At 38.8% G+C, this 19,922-nt stretch overlaps 1 protein-coding gene across 1 annotated transcript; it reads left to right on the top strand.

Annotated features, from left to right (window-relative positions):
- Positions 1-37: 37 nt before the first annotated feature.
- On the top strand, positions 38-18,795 carry RAB3GAP1 (RAB3 GTPase activating protein catalytic subunit 1; the record flags this gene model as incomplete). The annotated part of the gene is made up of 25 exons (XM_079538997.1): positions 38-55; positions 162-217; positions 1,427-1,502; positions 2,442-2,574; positions 2,837-2,915; positions 3,275-3,394; positions 3,951-4,116; positions 4,850-4,949; positions 5,869-5,950; positions 6,720-6,788; positions 7,446-7,519; positions 8,039-8,131; positions 9,508-9,677; positions 9,792-9,890; positions 10,090-10,262; positions 10,891-10,945; positions 11,235-11,603; positions 12,638-12,775; positions 13,793-14,020; positions 14,124-14,220; positions 14,310-14,413; positions 14,500-14,615; positions 15,573-15,675; positions 17,189-17,209; positions 18,553-18,795. 25 exons carry the CDS (start codon positions 38-40, stop codon positions 18,793-18,795), a joined length of 2,982 nt encoding a protein of 993 aa, XP_079395123.1.
- Positions 18,796-19,922: the final 1,127 nt, after the last annotated feature.

The raw sequence follows: 19,922 nt of genomic DNA, 5'->3' as shown, positions 1-19,922 counted from the left end.
CCGCCAGCCCTTGCGCGTGGGGCGGGCACAGCGCAAGATGGCGGCGGACAGCGAAGTGAGTGTTTGCTCATTCCTCCCGTCCCGTCCCATCGTGTTCACCCCGGTGCTCCCGGCCCGCGGCCGCCTCCCCGCTCACTGCTTCTCCCGCTCTCTCCCCACAGCCCGACTCGGAGGTGTTCGAGATCACGGACTTCACCACCGCCTCCGAGTGGGAGAGGTACGCGCTGCCGTTGGGCTGGGGCCGGCCCTGCTCGCAGCCCCGGCGCCTCCTCACCTTCCTTCCTCGGCCGGATTTCGGACTGCGCCGGGCGCGATTCGAGTTCCCAGCAACTCGGTGGCCTTGTTTTTGTTGTCAGCTGAACTGAAGCAGGCAGTCACGGAAGGTGCTGTTGTGCAGTGCGCAGATGAAGCGATTCCTGGGCGGTGCGGTTGCAGTAGGGCTGACAGTGCTCGGTTGCAGTGTATAAGAGGATCTAGGCCGGCTGTTTGTGAACCAGGTGGAAGATCAGGTTTAGCCGAGGATTACAGTGAACATCCATAAAGCCATGTGTTGTAATGTAGCAGTCGAGTACTTGCCTTGAGGTTGAAGCCCTTCAAAGTTAGCAGAGCAGCATACGGAACAACATCAGGTGAAGGTTGCTCTGCATTCTTGTGTATTATTCTTTAAAATTCTTTTTCCAGTGAGAATATCTGCAATAGAAAAAGACTTTAAGGTCTGTGTTTAAATTGAATTTAGATTACAGTTATGTGTCTAATGTAGGTTGTTTTTTTTCTTTTTTTCTGTAAACAGTGAAGCAGTGCTCTGTTTTATTGCAGTACCAGACAAACGTATAACATCAGTCTCAGTTCTTCCAACTTGCATTGTCTTAATGCATGATCTGTATATTGATCTAAATTAAAGCCTGTGTTGGCCATAACTGGGATGTATTTTAATTTTAGCTGGTTGTGCTTGAAACCCTTTTAGCAAACCAGTAATTGGGGGTTGGGGTATGGGGGAAGGGTGAGTAGAAGAGACAGAAAGCATGTTCCCCTATGTTAGAAATTATCTTTTTGGGAAAAAATGCTACTTGAAGTATAACTGAAGTGCTCATCAGTGAAGCAGTTGGACTTGCGGATCCCCAGAGGTCCCTTCCAACTCCTACAGTTCTGTGGTTCTGTGGAAATGGGTGAGACTTTATAAACATTCAATGCATGTTCATAATGGTTGCTAAAAATAAGGCTTATCTGGGATGTGAAACTAAAAGCACCACTTTATTTGTACAAGGAAGCAGACTGTTTTTGTTGCAGTCCCTGGTATGTTACTATTTTTTGCGTTGTTTTAAAGGAATTCCCCAGTAGGGCTACTTGTCTGCTTCTGGGAGTTGAATTACAACACAAGCTGAGCAAGCAATCAGGAAATATTAATACCTTTTTCTCTCCTTACTAGATTTATTTCAAAAATAGAAGAAGTGTTGAATGACTGGAAACTTATTGGGATTTCTTCAGGCAAACCTCTGGAAAAGGTCAGTTGTTCAGTTAGAGCTTCCACAGAGTGTTAGAAACTAGCAGTACCCATGAATGTGTTTATGTGTGTTCTCATTTACTTAAATGTGGCAGCTAATGATTTGTGTTAGGAATTTCACTTGTAAAACTGGCTATTGAACAAACAAGTGCTGTGAGGTTGCTGGAATTCTGCCAGATAGGCAATTTCCTTGATAAATTCCTTATGGGGGCTAGTGCTATGGTTTCTTTTCATTGCCTGATTCCATTTGGGAACATTGTTTTAGCTGCTCTCCATTCTCAATGAGCTTGTTTATTTACTTTGCCCTCCCCGTGCATTTGGCATGCCTCACGTACTGTGGCTGAGGTTTGCATTGTGTTACTTGTGACTCAGTACATCTCATAGAGAGACTTTCTATTTTTTTCTCCAGAAGTCTAATTAGCAGCTTTCTGGTGGTGGTTCAGTCCTGTAAAACGTGTGGGAAATTAAGGGATTTATGGCTGTCATGTTTCCAGAGGAGTTCTATAACTTAATTTTAGAGTACCAAGTATTCGGGATTAAAGCTTATGATATCTAGTGAACTAGTTGTCAACCATAGCTGTCAGTGTGTTCCTGTATTTTGTACTGTACTGGACCTCTTGTTTTGTAGTGAGAAGAACTTCTTACAAAGAGTGGTTGTTCACATGACTTCTAGTAGCAACTGTATAATTATTTACGTTGCCTAATAATGCTGAAGACTTTTGTCCTTGAAATGAAAGTGATTAACGTGGATTTTAGCGTTCAGCTAACCTTAAGTGCTTTGAGAATATCTTCATAGTAGACGGTGCCTAGCTGTAAAATAAAACTGCAGGAGGAGAAAAAAATGAACAAATATTACACTAAATTGATATGATCAATTAATAGCTTTGTTTGTTGTTTTTCATTTTTTCAATTGCTTTTGTTTGTTATTTTCAATCTACAGGGTGTATATACCACAGGAGTGTGGGAGGAGAAATCAGATGAAATTTCGTTTGCAGACTTCAAATTCTCAGTTACACATCATTATCTTGTACAAGAACCTGGTGACAGAGATGGGAGAGAAGAAGGTGTAGAAGGTAGCTGACAGTACTCTTTCATGCCTGAAATATGTTACAGGTGTTGTAAAGATATGACAAAAGACAATTTCAGAGTGTTGATTTCATAAGCGTTGATTTGCATCTTTGTGAAATTTTTTGGGATCTGATGGGTTGGACTTGATATTTCTGATTTTTGCTATGTCTCACAGTGAACAAATTGCTAAAGAAGTAAACTGTTAGTGTAAATGGATGCTGATGCTCTTATGTGTCCTTTTTTTTTTTTTTTTTTTTTTTTTTTCAGATGCTCTTCCTCTGCCTATGCAGGACTTGCTCTGCATGAACAATGACTTTCCTCCTAGAGCCCACTGTCTAGTGAGATGGTATGTATGCTGCCTTTCTTCTCTAATACGGAGAAGCATAGTGATAGTTTGTTTTTCAGTCTAATTACAGTTTTTACTAACTTTAGTAAGAAACTCGGGACTGGTACACCTGGAAATCCTCATATGACTTCAGTAGTGTTTGAGCATTGTTGAATTAGTGTCGTGGTGAGATGATCTGCGGTATTGCGTTCCCAGTCAGATCTTGGCCTCTCTGAAAGAAGCGACACGCAGCAAAATAAGAGTCATGTCCTGCTGGCAGGAATTAGGTTATTCAGGTTGTAATATTCCTGACAATTCTGTGTTTGAGCTGGTTTATTGGAGCACACAAGTATGTTGTCTTTCCCTGCTCTTTCTCTAAGGTACGGCTTACGTGAGTTTGTGGTTATTGCTCCAGCTGCAAATAACGATGCGGTTCTTAGTGAATCGAAATGTAACCTCCTGCTGAGTTCTGTTTCTATTGCATTGGGCAACACTGGCTGGTAGGTGAAAGCATGAACTTTTTAAAGGTGAAACTAGCGTGCTATTTATATAGTTCTTTATTTATTTAGGAAGAAGTATTTAGTTGTTAGTGAATCACGTTGTGTTTCTTGCATTTGCACCATAATACTGTTACAAAAAGACTTTTTAAATATCTTTCCACAGTAACTATATAAATATTGATTCAGTATGTTATTTATATTCATTGTTGTATGGAAACCTCAAAGGCTTATAAAACTGTTGCATGTTGTTGGGATAGCTGGCATATGGAACACAACTTCTGAAAGATTTCTTCTGTGTGGTAACTATGAATTTCTAGTATTTATGAGTAGCTTTTAGTAATTAGACTGAAAGCCAACAGGTCATTGAATCTTTGCATCTGTGTTTCTCATGACAATTTTTAGGAGTTCTCTTTAATGATGAAGTTAAGAATATTTTTCTGTGATTCATATTTAGCATTTTGAATTGTGTTCTCCTAAGAGAAATACATTGTAAAAAATACGGTGTTTAAAAGGCTATGAGCTGGCAGAGATAATCCAAAATGTGGGTGTTTTACAGTCAGGTGCCGTTGTTTGTGCAAATACATCAGAAATGGCGCCGTATGTATGTTGGAGAGTGCCAAGGTCCAGGAGTTCGAACTGACTTTGAAATGGTTCATCTTCGCAAAGTCCCCAGCCAGTATACTCACTTATCGGGATTACTGGATGTCTTCAAGTCCAAGATTGTAAGTGCATCTGCACATACATACCTGATACTAAGAATTATTATTCTGTTAGCTGACTGCCATTCACTTGCTTCTGTCTTCTAGCGAGTTGTTGTGTAAATATCAGACTTACTGTCAATACCAACAGAGTGTCTTCCCAGATATTGTTGCTCTGTATCTAGTAGTAGAAAATTAACAAAAATTGTATAAATTCTCCACTGGCATATGAAGGCCAAATCTTTCTGATTTGCAGCCTACTTGCAACAACTCCCTTTTTCAATAGAGACAAGCTCTACGTGCTGTTTAAAAGGAGAGGGGAAGGTTGAGGTGCATGTTTGTTCTGATACTTGTAGCTCCAGCACCCAACCTCCTATAAATAGTGAAGAACAATATGATAGTAATCTGAGGGGCCTGGGTGGACTTCTCTGGAGTGGTATGGCTGACTGCAACACTTTGCTGACCACCAACATTGGTCACAATCTCATCAAAACACTGAAAAAGTCCTTACTGAAGACCTGTCATATTCTGTGTTAGTTACTTGTACGTTACCAGCTAAATAGAGCTTGTAAATGTTGCACAGGTTTTAGAATGTTTATATGCTTAGTTTTAGCACAAGCGTCTTGCTAAGCAGTGGCTTTACTGGTAATTCTTGGTAATTCATAAATTTGATGAAATGTATGGTAGTTTATATTAGAATTAAGTTCTGTATGAGGATATTTTAAAGGATGTGCACTTAACAGTGGATGTTTTCAAGGGATGCCCGTTAACACCACTGCCTCCAGTGAGCATGGCTATTCGGCTTACGTATGTGCTTCAAGATTGGCAACAGTACTTCTGGCCGCAGCAGCCACCAGGTGGGAGTTTTGTGTCCATGTAATAGCCTGTCTTAAGATAAATGGCAAGTGCAAAAGAAAACACTTCTGTATCTTGCCAGAGGAATTAAAGGCTGTGATGAGCTAACGAGTTCGAAGCTCTGAAGATAGGACTGTAGCTTTTGTTTGTGACAGTTGTTTTTTATTAGTATTAGACAAATTGTGGTATGTCTAGAACCGTAGTATGTGTTTGGAGAGAAGAGGATAACTGTCCATAGATCTGTAAAGAATTCTGCCCTGAGTTCCACACAGAACCTGCTGGATTCATGTTTTATAGATGTTACTACTTCACAAGAGTACTGGTCAGTTATTTCGATAAAAAGATTGATTTTAATGCTTTGCTGTTTATTAACAATAGGAAGAGGAGAAAATCTTGTGTGGACCTTGCTTGAGGTAGAACTTTGGATTATTTTGTTGTTATTAAGCGAAGGAGTTAATTCTTTTATGTGGCAAAAACTGCTGATCGAGCACTTTGTTATATTAGCTCTTTTTGAGGGGAGAGGTGAGGAAAAATAACGTGTCTTCAATCTGAGGTATACATATGAGGCTTGAAAAGTTTGCACCAGAAATGCTACTTAGAAAAAGAAGTCCTAGATGCTTACTTAAGAGCTCATTATGTGATACTGTGTGTGTCCTTGGTGATCGTTCTTGAGTTATGAGGATTTGTTCTTACCAGAACAAATTGTTTTGATTATCTAGTTGCAACATTACTTCCTAGTTTCGATTGGAAGCAACTACTTTGGCTATGTGCTAGGACTGTGTTTTCATAGCTCTGTCACCTAAACTATTCAGTTATTTTCTGATCAGCCAACACATTGCAGTCTTACTGTGAAAATGGCATGATATGCTTTTTCAAAAGCCCCATGAATTCTGTATGGGAAATGTGTTGATCTGTGTTCAGATATAGATGCTCTAGTTGGAGGAGAAGTTGGAGGCCTTGAATTTGGGAAGTTACCATTTGGTGCCTGTGAGGATCCTATTAGGTAAGATAAAAGTTGAAAAACCTGTGTTTTTTTTTTTGGGGGGGGGGTGTAGGTTTGTTTTTTTTTTTTGACTTCGCTTAATGGAGGACTTTAAGGTATGTCATTTGAGCTTTGCTGTCCTATACTGACTGTGTCAGTAGCAGAATGCTATATTATCCAAATATAATAGCAAGTAACACAACTTGGCGAGTGATATAATGGTATTAGAATTGGAGCTCATAAATGTTCCATCGTAAACTTACAGAGTACTTTGTTTGTTCCTGAAACGTGTTGGAACACGTTAGCTGGAGAAAACTTTAAAAATCATATGCTTTCATTCAGCATTCTTTCATTCAACATGTGGACTTGATCATTATTTTTACTGTCACACTTGTAGAAGACTTTACATGAGAGAGTCTATTAACTGAGTTGTTGCAATACTTCTGATGTCTTATTCCGAATACCCCATCACTACTCAGCAAATCAAAGGGTCATTTAATGTATTAGACAGTATCAAAGCAGTAGGCAAGTTATGTAGGTTTTTCTTTCTGTAGTGGGGTACCATTACAGAGGATAATGCACAATCTCTGCTTTTACAGAGAAGAGTGGTGAAAGGGAACTGTGTGTCAGCTGCCAGTCAGGCTGAGTGCAGTGCTGGGTGATGGAAACTTGTTGGAAATATGCACAGTTCTGTGCTTAGCTGCAAAACCCATGCAGGCATTTAAACGTAAACAGTCATGTGAGTCAAGATCTTACGGTTGATGGACACTTGTATCTTGTTCTGTTTCAGTGAGCTCCATCTAGCCACTACGTGGCCTCACCTAACAGAAGGTGTAATTGTTGACAATGATGTCTATTCGTAAGTATTTTGTCTGAATTGCAAGTATCTGGATGTGTCCTCTCCACTTGTTAACTGCTGCATTTAAGTGACATTAGGACTCTGTATGTGGCTTTTTGTGGAGTGCGAAGATCTACTGACAGAATGTCTGCTCTGGAAAAAATATTTTTGAAGTGCATTTCTGTGTGAGAAAATGTTATGCTGTGAGCTCAACAGAATGTACATCTTGGGGCATACTGCCATGCTAACCTTACAAGTTTTGTGTATTGCATTTTTTTTCTTGAAAGGAGGATAGCAAGATTTAGAATAAGGAAAGCATTAGGAGCTCAGTGATTGACATCCCTCTTTCTAAAGAGGAAGAACAGTGTGCACTTGTACATCAGAAAGGAAGAAAAGACTTGTGGTCTACTGTTTTAAGTAATGCAAAAATAATTTTTCAACATCAGTAGATTTCAAAAGATGATTTTACTTAAAGTTGAGCTGAGTCGTTCTTTTGATTTTTATTCATGTCATATGTCTGTGAAAACGAACTCTTGCTTACATTTTAGAATGCTTTTCATATTCCTCTGTATAATTAGGTGTATATTACAGCTTCACAACTGAAATTTTATTTAAGAATTTAGTGCTCCTCTCTTGTATACCTGTGGTTATGGAATTAAACTTTTTTTTTTTTCCTAGTGATCTAGATCCTATTCAAGCACCACAGTGGTCTGTAAGAGTCAGAAAAGCAGATAATCCTCAGTGTCTATTGGGTAAGACATCACAATTTTGTATCTTCTTTTATTGCTTTTAAGCTGTTTAGAAATTAGAATTGAATGATTGATTCCCCGATGACCTGGTTCCTCACTCCCCTAATTTCTTTCAGTGTACTGTATTTTGGACTTCTTTTTCCAAGAACACAAGCTTTGCAAATAGTTTCTTATAGGTTAGTCTATGTGTGCCATTAACTTCAGTGCTGTTCGTACTTCTTCAGGTTCCAGAGAGTAAATGTTTATTGTGCATGTTCTGTTCTGCTGTACAATTGCACCTTGCTTCAGGTGAGGTCTGGTGCTGTGGAGTGGTGGCTGATAGGTGTCTAGCAGTGCATTTTCTGATACTTCAGTTACCTGGTTTAAGGATATTTTGTGCTTTGGAAGAGATTATTGTGTTCATTCAGAAAAAGACAAAGTTGTCATCGGAAAAAAAGAGGAAGTTATCAAGAATTGTTTGATGATTAGCTTATTGTTCAGTGAGACTTCAATCTAGTTGTTCAGAAACTGTTTCTCTTACAGGTGACTTTCTTAATGAATTCTTCAAGCTGTGTCGTCGGAAGGAGTCAACTGATGAAATACTGGGAAGGTCTGCATTTGAAGAGGATGGAAAAGGTAAAGCTAAAATCTTGTTGACTTATGTTTTTGATAGTTATTCGTTTCACAAATCTGACCTTTCCTGCCACTTCTCTTGACTTCAGATTCAGCAGTATTTTATATTTTTTACCTTCAGGCATTTTCTGGAACATTTCCACAAATTTGGGTAATGTTTAATATGAATACTTAACATGAATTGGCAATTTCAGCTCTTGAAGGGTCAGAGGGCAAATTCCAATGTTATATTTTTAATTAAACGAGAAAGAAAATGAGACTTTCCTTTTGACTGCTTACGTAGAAGACTTGGTGTTGAGCAAGCATTAAACAGATTCATCTGCATTATTTTCTGTATTTTAACACTCACTACTTTCTGCTTTTTGAAATACCGTGTTATGTGCTTTTAAACAGCCAAATAAGAGTGATATCTGTTTGAGAGTCTTTGATCTCCTTTCCACTTCAAAGGCCTATCTTACTGAGAGAGAAATGAAATGAAGCTAAAACCAAAATTGTTAGACCAATAGGTCAAGCATTATCCCAACAGTGTGGGGATACTGGCATTTTTCTGATGCCCTTGTCCCTTTCTTTCAGTTCTCTTACTTTACATGTTGAATGTATTTTGAAGGAGCTCAAAAACAAAAGAAAAGGAGCTAGCTAGTTAGCTTTAAAAAGTGTTGGACTCTGTAGAGTAAAATCATAGAGTCATAGAATGGCCTTGAATGGGTCTCCAACCAGCAGATCAGGCTGCCCAGAGCCACATCCATCCTACTTCTATTGCTTGACATAATCTCTTCAGCCCTCCCTTACCTCTTGTTTCCTTAAAATGTCTGCCAAGATGAGGTTTTCCAGGCTAATAATTCACTGAAATTTGTTTTTACACTTTTAAACAATATTAATTCATTGGTTTTGGAGTTGACCAGCTACAGCTTTGTCTGGAAAATATCTTTTGATTTGAGGAGTTTAACAGAAGAATCTAAAACAAAATAGTGCACAGATGGTCTAATCTAAAGCTCCAGCATAAACTTGCATGTTCTGTTACCTACAGTTTACACAATTTTACCATGTGTAAGTGGGCTCCTCAGCAGGTTTTTTGTTTTTTTTTTTTTGCTGATACTCTGCCTGTCATTATCTGCAACTATGCAGTACTTGCAGTAGATGGCAGGCACTACCTGCAGTCTTATCTTCATTCAGAAAAAAGTAAATTAAAGGTGGTTGGTCCTTTGTGACTCCTGGTTCTGCTATGTAACTGTGACCCAGAATTTGTATCAAGGATCAAACATTGATAGCATGAGGGTATAGCCTAGGTTAATAGGGTTAAAATTCAGTGCAAGAAGTATAGATTGATTACAGCAGGTAGACTTTGAGTTGATTTTGTTCTTTTCTTTTTTCAATTGCAGAGGTTGCTGATATCACTCATGCTTTGTCGAAGCTCACTGAGCCAGCGCCTGTCCCAATTCACAAACTATCTGTCACAAATATGGTTCACAGTGCAAAGAAAAAGATTCGCAAGCACAGAGGTGTAGATGAATCACCTTTGAACAATGAAGTTTTGAACACTATTCTTCTGGTAAGTGAGCAGAATTAACTTAAAGAAAAAAATGCTTCTGATGTCAGTTTCATTATTTGAATTGCATTGATCCACTCCTTGAAACAGCCTAAGTTTAAATGTTATTTCTTCAAGTTCTTATTTCCTGATGCTGTTGACAAACTGGCAGAGGGATATGAAAGCAGGGCTAGCTCTTCATCAGGAAGCAATCCTCCTCCAGAGAACGAAGATTACGTAAGTTGTACCAACTGATACTTGACAGAGGGAAGACAGGGAGGGAACACGATCTTTAGTGCATGTTGATACAGACTTTGTTGTGACCTTATGTTTTATAATTGGTGAATTGGAAAGATACACACAATGCACAGATTGTATGGTTTTGGTGAAAATGCCATTGGTTCTGTATTCCTGCTTTCTTTTATTTCTTATATAGAATCTCTTCAGTCAGTTTAAATCTGCTCCTTCTGATAGTCTGACATACAAATTAGCTTTATGTCTTTGTATGATAAACTTCTACCATGGAGGAGTAAAAGGAGTGGCACATCTTTGGCAAGAGTTTGTGTTAGAAATGCGCTACAGATGGGAGAACAACTACCTTATTCCAGGGTAAGATTGATTTATTTAATTGCAAACGCTGTCTGCTGCTTTTATTATCTTTCCTTCCCAAAATACGAAAGGAGAGCAAGTACGGAAAGAATCTGCACACTCCGTTAAACTTGAGACATCTGAAGGAAGCTCCAGTTAAAGAGCATTCCACTGTTTGGAGGAAAAAGAAGTTTATGCAAATGCTTAGCTTCCAAATTATCAGATAAAAACGAAGGAGCTGTTACAGAGAGAAATACCTTTGTTTTGGGGTGTAGTTCCACCACTTTTCTAAGGGAGCTGTTCCCAGTTCCTGTTGGTGTAGTTGCCTTTTCAGGCAGATGATGCTGTCTCAGCTATCATTCAAATACAAAACTGACCAGGGAATGCAGAATCTGTCTGCTTTATACTGCTACACTTGATCTCTGAGCTTCAAAAATGATCTCTAGGAAGTAAATGTAGTTTAAATTCTGTGCTTGTTCAGTCACTACTTGTCTGCTGGGACTACAAAAGAGCTGCATAGTGGAACAGGTGGGGGTGGGTTTGTTGTGGGTATCTGCCCCTTTCCTGGATTTCAGGTGATTTAAGACCATGTGTGTGTGAAAAGTTCAACTTCATAATTGGTAATAGTTACACTTCTACCTTTTGTTAGATTAGCTAATGGCCCTCCAGATCTGAGATGCTGTTTACTGCATCAGAAGCTTCAGGTAAATATCCCAAATTTCAGAATGATTTTTCTCCTAGAGAAACAATCCAAGTCATAACCATTGTTATTTAAATACGTTGGTTTTTATAGATTTAGTTAGGCTTGTATCACTTGGTCTGGATCTCCATTCCTTGGCAAAATCTTTGTTATAGTACCAATTCAATGGGATTAATGTCTTTTGGAATCGTAAGAGATTTTTGTAATTCTTCATGTTTCTTGTGATGTTTTTTTCTGTAAAAGAAGTAATTGCTAAACACTTTTCCCCCCCTTCCCCCCCCATAACTTGTTAGATGTTAAACTGTTGCATTGAAAGAAAGAAAGCAAGAGATGAGGGGAAAAGGGGGAGTGTGTCAGATCGTTCACCTGGTGGTTCTTCTGGTGATACTGGAAAAGGAGCAGACCACTCTGGAGATTACCTGAAAGAGACTGATAAAGAAGTTGGAAAGTCTTGGGAATCGTGGAGTGACAGTGAAGAGGAATTTTTTGAATGTCTAAGTGACACAGAAGATCTGAAAGGAAATGGACAGGATAATGGAAAAAAAGGAGCAAAAGAAGGCAGCAAAGAGCCTGTAAACCTGAAACCAGAAGGCCGCCTGCATCCTCATGGGAAGCTGACACTGCTGCATCCAGGAGAGCCTCTCTACATTCCCATAACACAGGTTAGATAGCCAGAACTGAGCCACATGTGCAGTGTGACTCTTGTGCAGTACCATTCATTCTCAGGATTGTGAAGTTGCATGTAGTTTGCAGGTTATTTATTTGGACCTAAAACAGAGGAATGGCTCTGTCTTAAGAGTGGATTTTCAATATTTTATAACTTGGTGAAGGTGTTTAAAGTGAAATCTTACATGCTTTTACCAAATTTAATTCAAAACACATTTCTTTCATTTGAAATGAAAACTAAGCTGTCTTGTCTACCTCACACTCTGTTTTTTTCCTTATTTCCAATTCCTAAGGCATCTTCCATTCCCTCCCTATTTTTTTTCTTATGTTTCTGTGCTGTGACACATTTAAGACTCCATATGTTTGGTCATCTGAGCTGATAGTAATTTCTACCAGATGGACCAGAGTACTGGATCAGTTTTGCTGTTGCTTCTTGTCTTTTTGAGACGCACTGAGAAATATTTCAGAAGGCCATAGTCATCAGCTTAGGACCTCACTATCTAGAGCAGATTTCCCCCAGTGAACTGGAAACCTTATTTGATTTTCTTGTAGAGGGGTGAAATAGGAAACAGTGGTGTCAGAGGAAGTAATGTGAATTCAGCCATGTGTGAATACAGTGGTTTTCATTTGAAAGAAGTTCACCTATCTGATGTTGCTTCGCATGGGTAAAAAGAACAAGCAGAGAGCAGTGAGGCAGAATGTCATCAGTTAATTACATGCTGACAGCATCAGTGGCAAAAATCCTGCATTTCTTTACCACAGTGGGTCTAATCAGAATAGTATCAGTCAAACATCAGACTTAATCTGTTGTTTTTTGTATACTGAAGTGTTTCTTAGGTAGTGTTTGTTTTGTTTGTTAGCGTCCTTTTCAGATGCACAGTTTCAGGTTAAACAGTTTAAGCCAAAGAAACTTAGCATTATTTCCTTAAAGTACAAATTGAGTACTGAGGGAGCTGTCAGCCACTTCTTCCTTAATGAGGGCTAAGATGAGGAGAAACTATTTGTGAACTTGCCTTTTTCTGTCTCGCAGGAGCCAGCACCCATGACTGAGGATTTGCTGGAGGAACAGTCTGAGGTTCTGGCAAAACTTGGGACCTCAGCAGAAGGTGCACATCTTCGAGCACGTATGCAGAGTGCCTGCTTGCTTTCAGATATGGAGTCTTTTAAGGTATACTACTTGAAAAATTCCACAAGCCTGCTTTTGTCTTCATCAAATTATTCTTCTTGCATGTGTTGAACAATTTTTAAGGGTTGTATAATGAGTCTTTTTCCTTAGACAGAACAGTTACAAAATAGTTTAAAGTTGAAATTAAAAGCCCATTGATAAAACTGCTTAAACCCTTCAGGATCTGTGGCTATCCAGTCTATTGCACCGTAGTGTTCTGCTGAATTCATACGGTGTTGGATTTGTGTGACTTTCTTCAGGAGATTTAAAAAAAAAAACAAAAAAAAACAAAAAACAAAAACAAAAACAAAAAAAAAAAAAAAAAAAAAAACACCATGGCATTTTAGTTGATAAACTGGAAATTAAAAATCAGGATAGCCTTTATAAAAGAGGGAGGATATTTATTTTAGGATCCTTTTTGAAGGAAGAAGATAAGGAACTTCTGTAGTTAGAAGACAGAAGGTCATTGCTGGAAGCGTGTTCATGCAGCCTACTGATTCTTTCTTTCATTTCTGTCTTGTATAAGCTTATGCACTGTGGCTCTGAGCAGTGGTTGGTGACCCTGCCCACAGTAGAGGGGGTTGAAACTAGATGATCTTTGAGGTACTTTTTCAACCCAGGCTATTCTATGATAAAAACTTGTGAAAATTTAATATTTCTTGCATTTATGAAGTACCAGGTGAAGCTTGACTTCACAGTATGACTTTGAGTTTGCCTGCAGTAATGTGTGAATCTCCTGGTTTTTTTGAGGGGGGCGTAAGAGGAAGGTTTCTTTTCGTTGATGGTGTGGTTTCCACATACATTCCTCCTCACGCCCTACTCCACTGTTTTGCTTTGCATTTGCTTTTTTCCCCTCACCCAGGTTTCTTTTCTAGCATAAATTTTGCTGACTATGAACAGAATTCCCTGACTTTCTTGTTCATAGCCTGTGGTGTGCCCTCAAAACTATACTGCCTTCCTACCCAGTTACACTTTTACAGGATTCTGTGAAGTACAAATTTAATGTCATCTTCATTCCAGGCAGCTAATCCTGGCTGTTGTCTGGAGGATTTTGTGAGGTGGTACTCTCCTCGGGATTACATTGAAGAGGAAGTGGTTGATGAAAAGGGAAATGTGGTAATTAAAGGTGAGCTGAGTGCCCGAATGAAGATCCCCAGCAACATGTGGGTGGAGGCCTGGGAGACGGCAAAACCAGTCCCAGCACGGAGGCAGAAGAGGCTCTTCGATGACACTAGAGAAGCAGAGAAGGTAACAATTCTGTGGCTAGTGATGGCTGCTTATCTTTTGAACTTAACCTTAACTGTGAGAAGCAGTTCTGGTTGTTAATGTGTTAATTTTTCTGTTGTTAAAGGTACTTCATTACCTTGCTGTTCAGAAACCAGCTGACCTTGCACGGCATCTCCTGCCTTGCATCATCCATGCAGCCGTACTCAAGGTAAAGGAAGAAGGTAAATAATGTTTAATAAATTATTATGGTATTCTAGGTTGAACACTAATGCAATAATGAGAACTTGTTTGGTTCTCTTCCTCCTAACAGAAGTACTAGAAGATATATCTTCAGTTAAGAAGATTATTAAACAGATAATATCCCATTCCAGTAAAGTTCTACGATTTCCAAATCCGGAGGACAAGAAGCTAGAAGTAAGACTTCTATGTTAGTTTGTGCTGGAAACTTGATAGACTTGTTTGTGGGAGTGCTAAGAATAAATCTTTTCATTAAACTACAGGAAATTATTGCTCAGATTATGAGTGTGGAAGCTATCATTGCCAGGGCCAGATCTTTGAAGGCAAAATTTGGAGTAGAGAAATGTGAAAATGAGGAGGAGAAGGAAGATCTCCAAAGGTGACTGATTTTGTGTATTTATTTGCTTATTTAATTCCCTCTAGTTGTTTTGTTTTTTTCCTCTGATGCTCTTTCTTTAGTAATGTCAAAATTTAGGACACGTGGAAGTGATGATAATACAGGAATACTAAAGAGTCATATTTAACATGATGTATTTAATTTGGTGTCCCTGTCCCTATGCTACCCAGGGGTGGGCACCTTGTATGCCCATCTGAGTAACCATGTCTCTAATACATGTGATATCTACTATTTTGATGGGATTTATTTTCTGTTGGTACTGGAAATGTGACATTTTTGTATAAGTAAAAGGTGTATGCGATCAACTTTTGTTGCAATTTATGTTAAAATTAGAAGGACGAGGAATTTCATGCTTTCTACAACTAATATGGAATGAATTGCTGCCCAAAGTTACACTTCCTTATTGTAGTTTCCCTAGTAATTCTAAATATCAGTAAGACATATAAATAAAAAGTGACAAGGCATGTTTCATTGTTGTCACTACCTGCTGTCAGATTTACTTTCTGCTTAAGCTGACTAACGTGTCACATGCTTTAAAAGAAATAAGTAGTTCTTACTGCTCTAGGTGATGTGGGTAGCTCAGGACCATCATACTGCCCTCTCCCTCATCTTCTTCAAAAACATAGGAGGAGAAAATACAATGGAAAAAATGTTGTGGCTTGAGATAAGGACAGGGAGATCATTCACCAGTTAGTGTCATATGTTAGTGTGAAAGAATGAGAGATAGGGCAGGAGGCAATCACAGAAGGCTAAGGGGTGGAGGGGAAGTGTTACTCTGAAATGAAATTTTTTTCCTTAATTTTTTTGGAACAGAGAATTCAGAGTTAGCCCCTAGTGCTAATTCTGTTAGATGGAGACCCCCTCATGGGAAGCAATTGTATTTTTAGATGAGAAAACAGAACAAGCAAAAATTCTTTTTTCTTTTTGTTTTTATCACAGATTTGTGAACTGTCTCCTGGAGCAGCCAGAAGTGTCTGTTCTTGGTGCAGGAAGAGGACCTGCTGGCAGCGTTATTCACAAACTGTTTGTGAATGCTCAGAGGGTAAGAGAGTTCTTGACTGCTGCTCTGAGGCCTCAAACCATGTGAATGCAATAAGTTAACATATGCTGGCTGTTTATATTGTCTATATATATCCACGTATTTTTATAAATGTGACTGCATTTTTGGGTGCGTTTTTTTTTTTTTTTGTGATGTTCAACATGATTTTAGCTATGACAGTATCCCATCAAGAGTAGGTGACCTGCGATGTGAAACTTGAAAGGAAGTTGAGTAGATAGAGCTGTCGTTAATGTTTGATTTACTTTGAATTATAACACTAATGCGATTATGGCACAAATTTCTGCTTCAGTGAAGTTGTGTAACATATGCAGCATTGCAGTAGGAACTGTTGAGTGTGATGATGGTTTTACATGGAATGCAGAGAAGCATGCCATAATATTAAATACTTCTTAGACCGAGGCTTATATTCAAAAAATTTCTGGTATGGAAACTTAAGTGCTTAGGAAAAGTGTCAGTTCTCTCAACTCTGTTTTTGCTTTATTTACTGCCTGTGTCGTGTCTGTTTTCTTGAAATCTTTCCCCATTTTGTATTTTTTATAAATAATGCCTTTTTCCTTAAGCAGTTTTTTTTTTTTTTTTTAATAACTGGCTTGGTAAGTACTGATTTCCAAAGTTCTTGGACTGCAGTCAGCCTACAGCTTCTCTGAGAATTTCAACTATCTGTAGCATCAAATAATCTAAAATTTAACAGCAGTGATAATAACAAGGTGACCTAATGTTGCAGACATCTTAAAGCCTGAAACCATGTTTAGAGATCACTGCTGGAAAAAAAAAGTGATTTGGAATTAAGCACTTCTGAGGTGTGGATGCCTTAATAATAATCTGTAATATTTTGCAACTCAGTGTAAAAAGGACCATTCTGAAAACAGGCCACAGTTATTCTGATAAATAAAAATTGGAACATTTGTTTTACCCTTAAGAGAACTTTAGTCTCTAGTGAAAGTTGTGTTGCAAATCTCAACATGCAGGAGCCAGCTTAACTGAGAAGAATTTCTCTTAAATCTTAAGATTATGCCCTATAAAGGTATGCAAATGTATGCACTTCTTTTTAAATCATGTATTTTGTTTTAGAAGTTGAATTTCTAACGTTCACAAGTAAAAATACATGTAATTTGTACAGTTTAGTTTAGTAGCTTACAGCCACCTCCCACTAGCTGCTGGTCACTGTTAAGACTTCTTAGTGGGATGGGAGTTAACTTGCTGCAGGAAAGCATGTTTAATCTACCATTCATTAGTTTGGTAGAGAGTTGTCTGGGAATTATAAGTTGAATTACTTTATTATTCATTACCTTTTGAATCTGGACTCTTCTCTGGGTTGTGTAAAATATCTTTTCAAACTTTCTCAGGGAAAATATGATAGCAAGTGCATGCTCTAAGAAGAAGAGTGCATGATGTCTCTTAAACCTACAGTCTCCTTCTAGCCTCTTGTTAGTCATCTCTGACTTGCCTTTGTTTCTATCTTTCATCACTGGTTCTTTTCTCATCCCTTTTCAAGCTGACTGAATCTTCTGATGAGGTAACCAACTTTGTCCCTCATTTCCCACTCATCTTCCTTAGCTGCATAGAGTTGAAGCTTTTGGTAGATAGAGTACAGCCTGATGTGGTTGGTACTGTAGTTCCTGAGCATAAAAATAATATTGTGTTTCCAGAATGGTTTTTCCTCATTTGCAGACTTTCTTTTAGAGCCTATTGGGAAGTGAAAATGAAGACAAATTTAAAATATAAAATTAAAAACAAGAACAAAAAATGCAAACTTTTCTTCAGGTGAATGCTAATACTCACTGATGCTGAAATATGTGGCCTGCCTTTTATATTTTTCTCTGTTGCTGTCACTATTTTCTTGCCTATTAAACAGCCAGTTGCTTTGGGGGAAGGTAATGATTTATATAGTATACTGTGTGGATGTCACGATCCAGCTACTACCAAAACTATTGAGATAGCAGAGCTTATTAAAGATACTGAAACTTTTGGACAAAAGTATAGAGGTGTTCTGAGAGGGAGAACTAGAGTAACTGAAGAAGTATAGCAAAGAGAACATCCTGTCTGCTTTCCTTGAACTGTTTTTGGACATACAAATGCCACTTGTCCCTGGTGACTGACCGTATGTCAAAGGTTGTAGAGCCAGGCAGAACTGGGTTCCTGCTCTTGGGGGCTGGATGGGTAAGAGATGGAAGCATAGAGAGTGGATAGGTCATTCTGGGGGTTCTTCTATGATATTCCTAGTCTTTAGTTAAGGAGTTCAGTACCCTGTTAGGCTATTGGAGAGTGTGTGGTGGGTGTGTGTGGTGGGTGTGTGTCAAATCATCTGAGGAACAGCGAGGAAGTTGGCAGAAATGGCAGGAGTATGCTATTCCTTTCAATATGTAGTTGTAGTGTTGCTGCTTACTGGCAGTGAGTAGAGATGGAGATGGCCCAGTGTTGTTTGCTCTGTGATGTAACCTTAGCAAGCCTCTCTTTGGTCATGGAGAGTACACTGCAGTTACATGTTGAATTTCAAAGGCAAGTGACTTTTTGTCAAGGCTCAGTGGTGGCCCTGGTTACTTGTACAACGAGGTTGGCTTGACCAAATGCGTAGCAATGAAGAGCTGAGGCTAGTTTCCTGACTGAAAGGGTAGTTTTGTGTGGTGAAAACCTTATTTCATGCTTTCCAAAACCCAAGGAGCTTACCATCCACAAAGGTTCTTCCATTTGATTGTGTGCAGTTTATTTCTTGACATCCCATTAGTGTCTTGTGCGTATACGTAAAGCCTTCTGATATTTACCATGCCGATCTTCCTCTTCTCCTCTTACAAATTCTTTTCTGAATTCTAGTTGCAAGGAACAGCCTGCGCTGTAGTTACACTTCTGCTTTTATTTAAGATTTCTGCAGTGCCTCCGCTTGATGAAGAACTGAGGAGATCAGGTTCAGCAGATGAGCGAAGACTCAACACGGGCTCCATGTCAGACTTCCCCCCGCCCACAGGCCGGGAGATCATCCTGCGCACAACCGTCCCCCGTCCTGCACCTTATTCTAAACCGCTGCCCCAGCGGATGTACAGCGTGCTTACAAAAGAAGACTTTCGACTTGCAGGTGCCTTTTCAGCAGACACAACTTTCTTCTGATGTAACCGTAGCTGTGTTACCTTGTGTGTCTTCACAAGTAGAATGTTACTCATTTTCCTTCAGGGAAGTTAACACTTACAGATCTACCAGCTTGTGGGGAGGAGAAAATAAGGTTGTGGTTAGTGGCAGGGAGTGATAGTCCCAAGGACAGACCTCAGCTGGGATTTGAGAAGAATGACTCCAAATGCTCCATCTTGGAGGGCTGGAGAGGTGGCAGCAGTGGTTTTGCTCTTCTTTGGGGAAGAAAGTTTAGCCATCCCCCTCTGTCCAAATGGAGCACGTTTTTGCATCGGCTTGTTTAATTATGGATGTTAATGGGCTACACTCAAATACTTCATGTTCAAGGTTATGCAGACTGTCCTGCTTTACAGTTCTTAATCAGACTCGATAAAGTGATATTAGCCTACTTAAATTGATGTGTAGACATTAATTTGTATTTATTGCTAATCACAAATGTTGAGCTCAGTATTTTTTCGGTTAATCTGTAAGTTGCAAATACTTCTAAAATACCTTTCATTTTATTTAAAGTGCACAACACATTCTAGTTTTTGCCTAACTCTCCTAGCCTTGCAACAGTCATCTGAAAAAAGGTCTTGTCTTTGGGATGAGAGCTACTATAATCCTATTAGCATTAAGCCTAATCAGTTTTAGATGCTTTATATCCTTCCCTGCATGCAAGGGCCAAAGCTGTATGTAAATTACATGTACAGAGGTTTTAAACCAAAGTGAAGCTTACAGTAGAGACCATTTAAATGTATACTGTCTTTGATCTGATATGATAAACTAACCCCATTGAATATCATGCAAACACTATGACTTGTATGTGCCAATGTTGCTTTACAGTGATCTTACTGTGTTTTAATCAGAATGAGCAGGTCAGAGTTACATTACAAAATTAAATGTAAGAACTATGGTATTGTTGACATTACTCAATAAATTTAAACTTATCGGTTCTAAGAACTTTTCAGGTTGGAGTGTTTGTTTTCTTTTAAATCAAAATACTACTAAAATGTCATACTTTCATAGCTTGATATAGAAACAAACTTGTTTGTGACTAGATCACGTGTAAAAAAGTTCCTTCTATCTCAAATACTTCTCTCTGATAGACATGCATCAAGTAAAAATGT

Source organism: Tetrao urogallus (genome assembly GCF_951394365.1).
Source record: "Tetrao urogallus genome assembly, chromosome: 8".
NCBI lineage: Eukaryota > Metazoa > Chordata > Aves > Galliformes > Phasianidae > Tetrao > Tetrao urogallus.
Note: the sequence above shows the minus strand (reverse complement) of the source record. Positions and strands in the feature narration are given on the sequence as shown.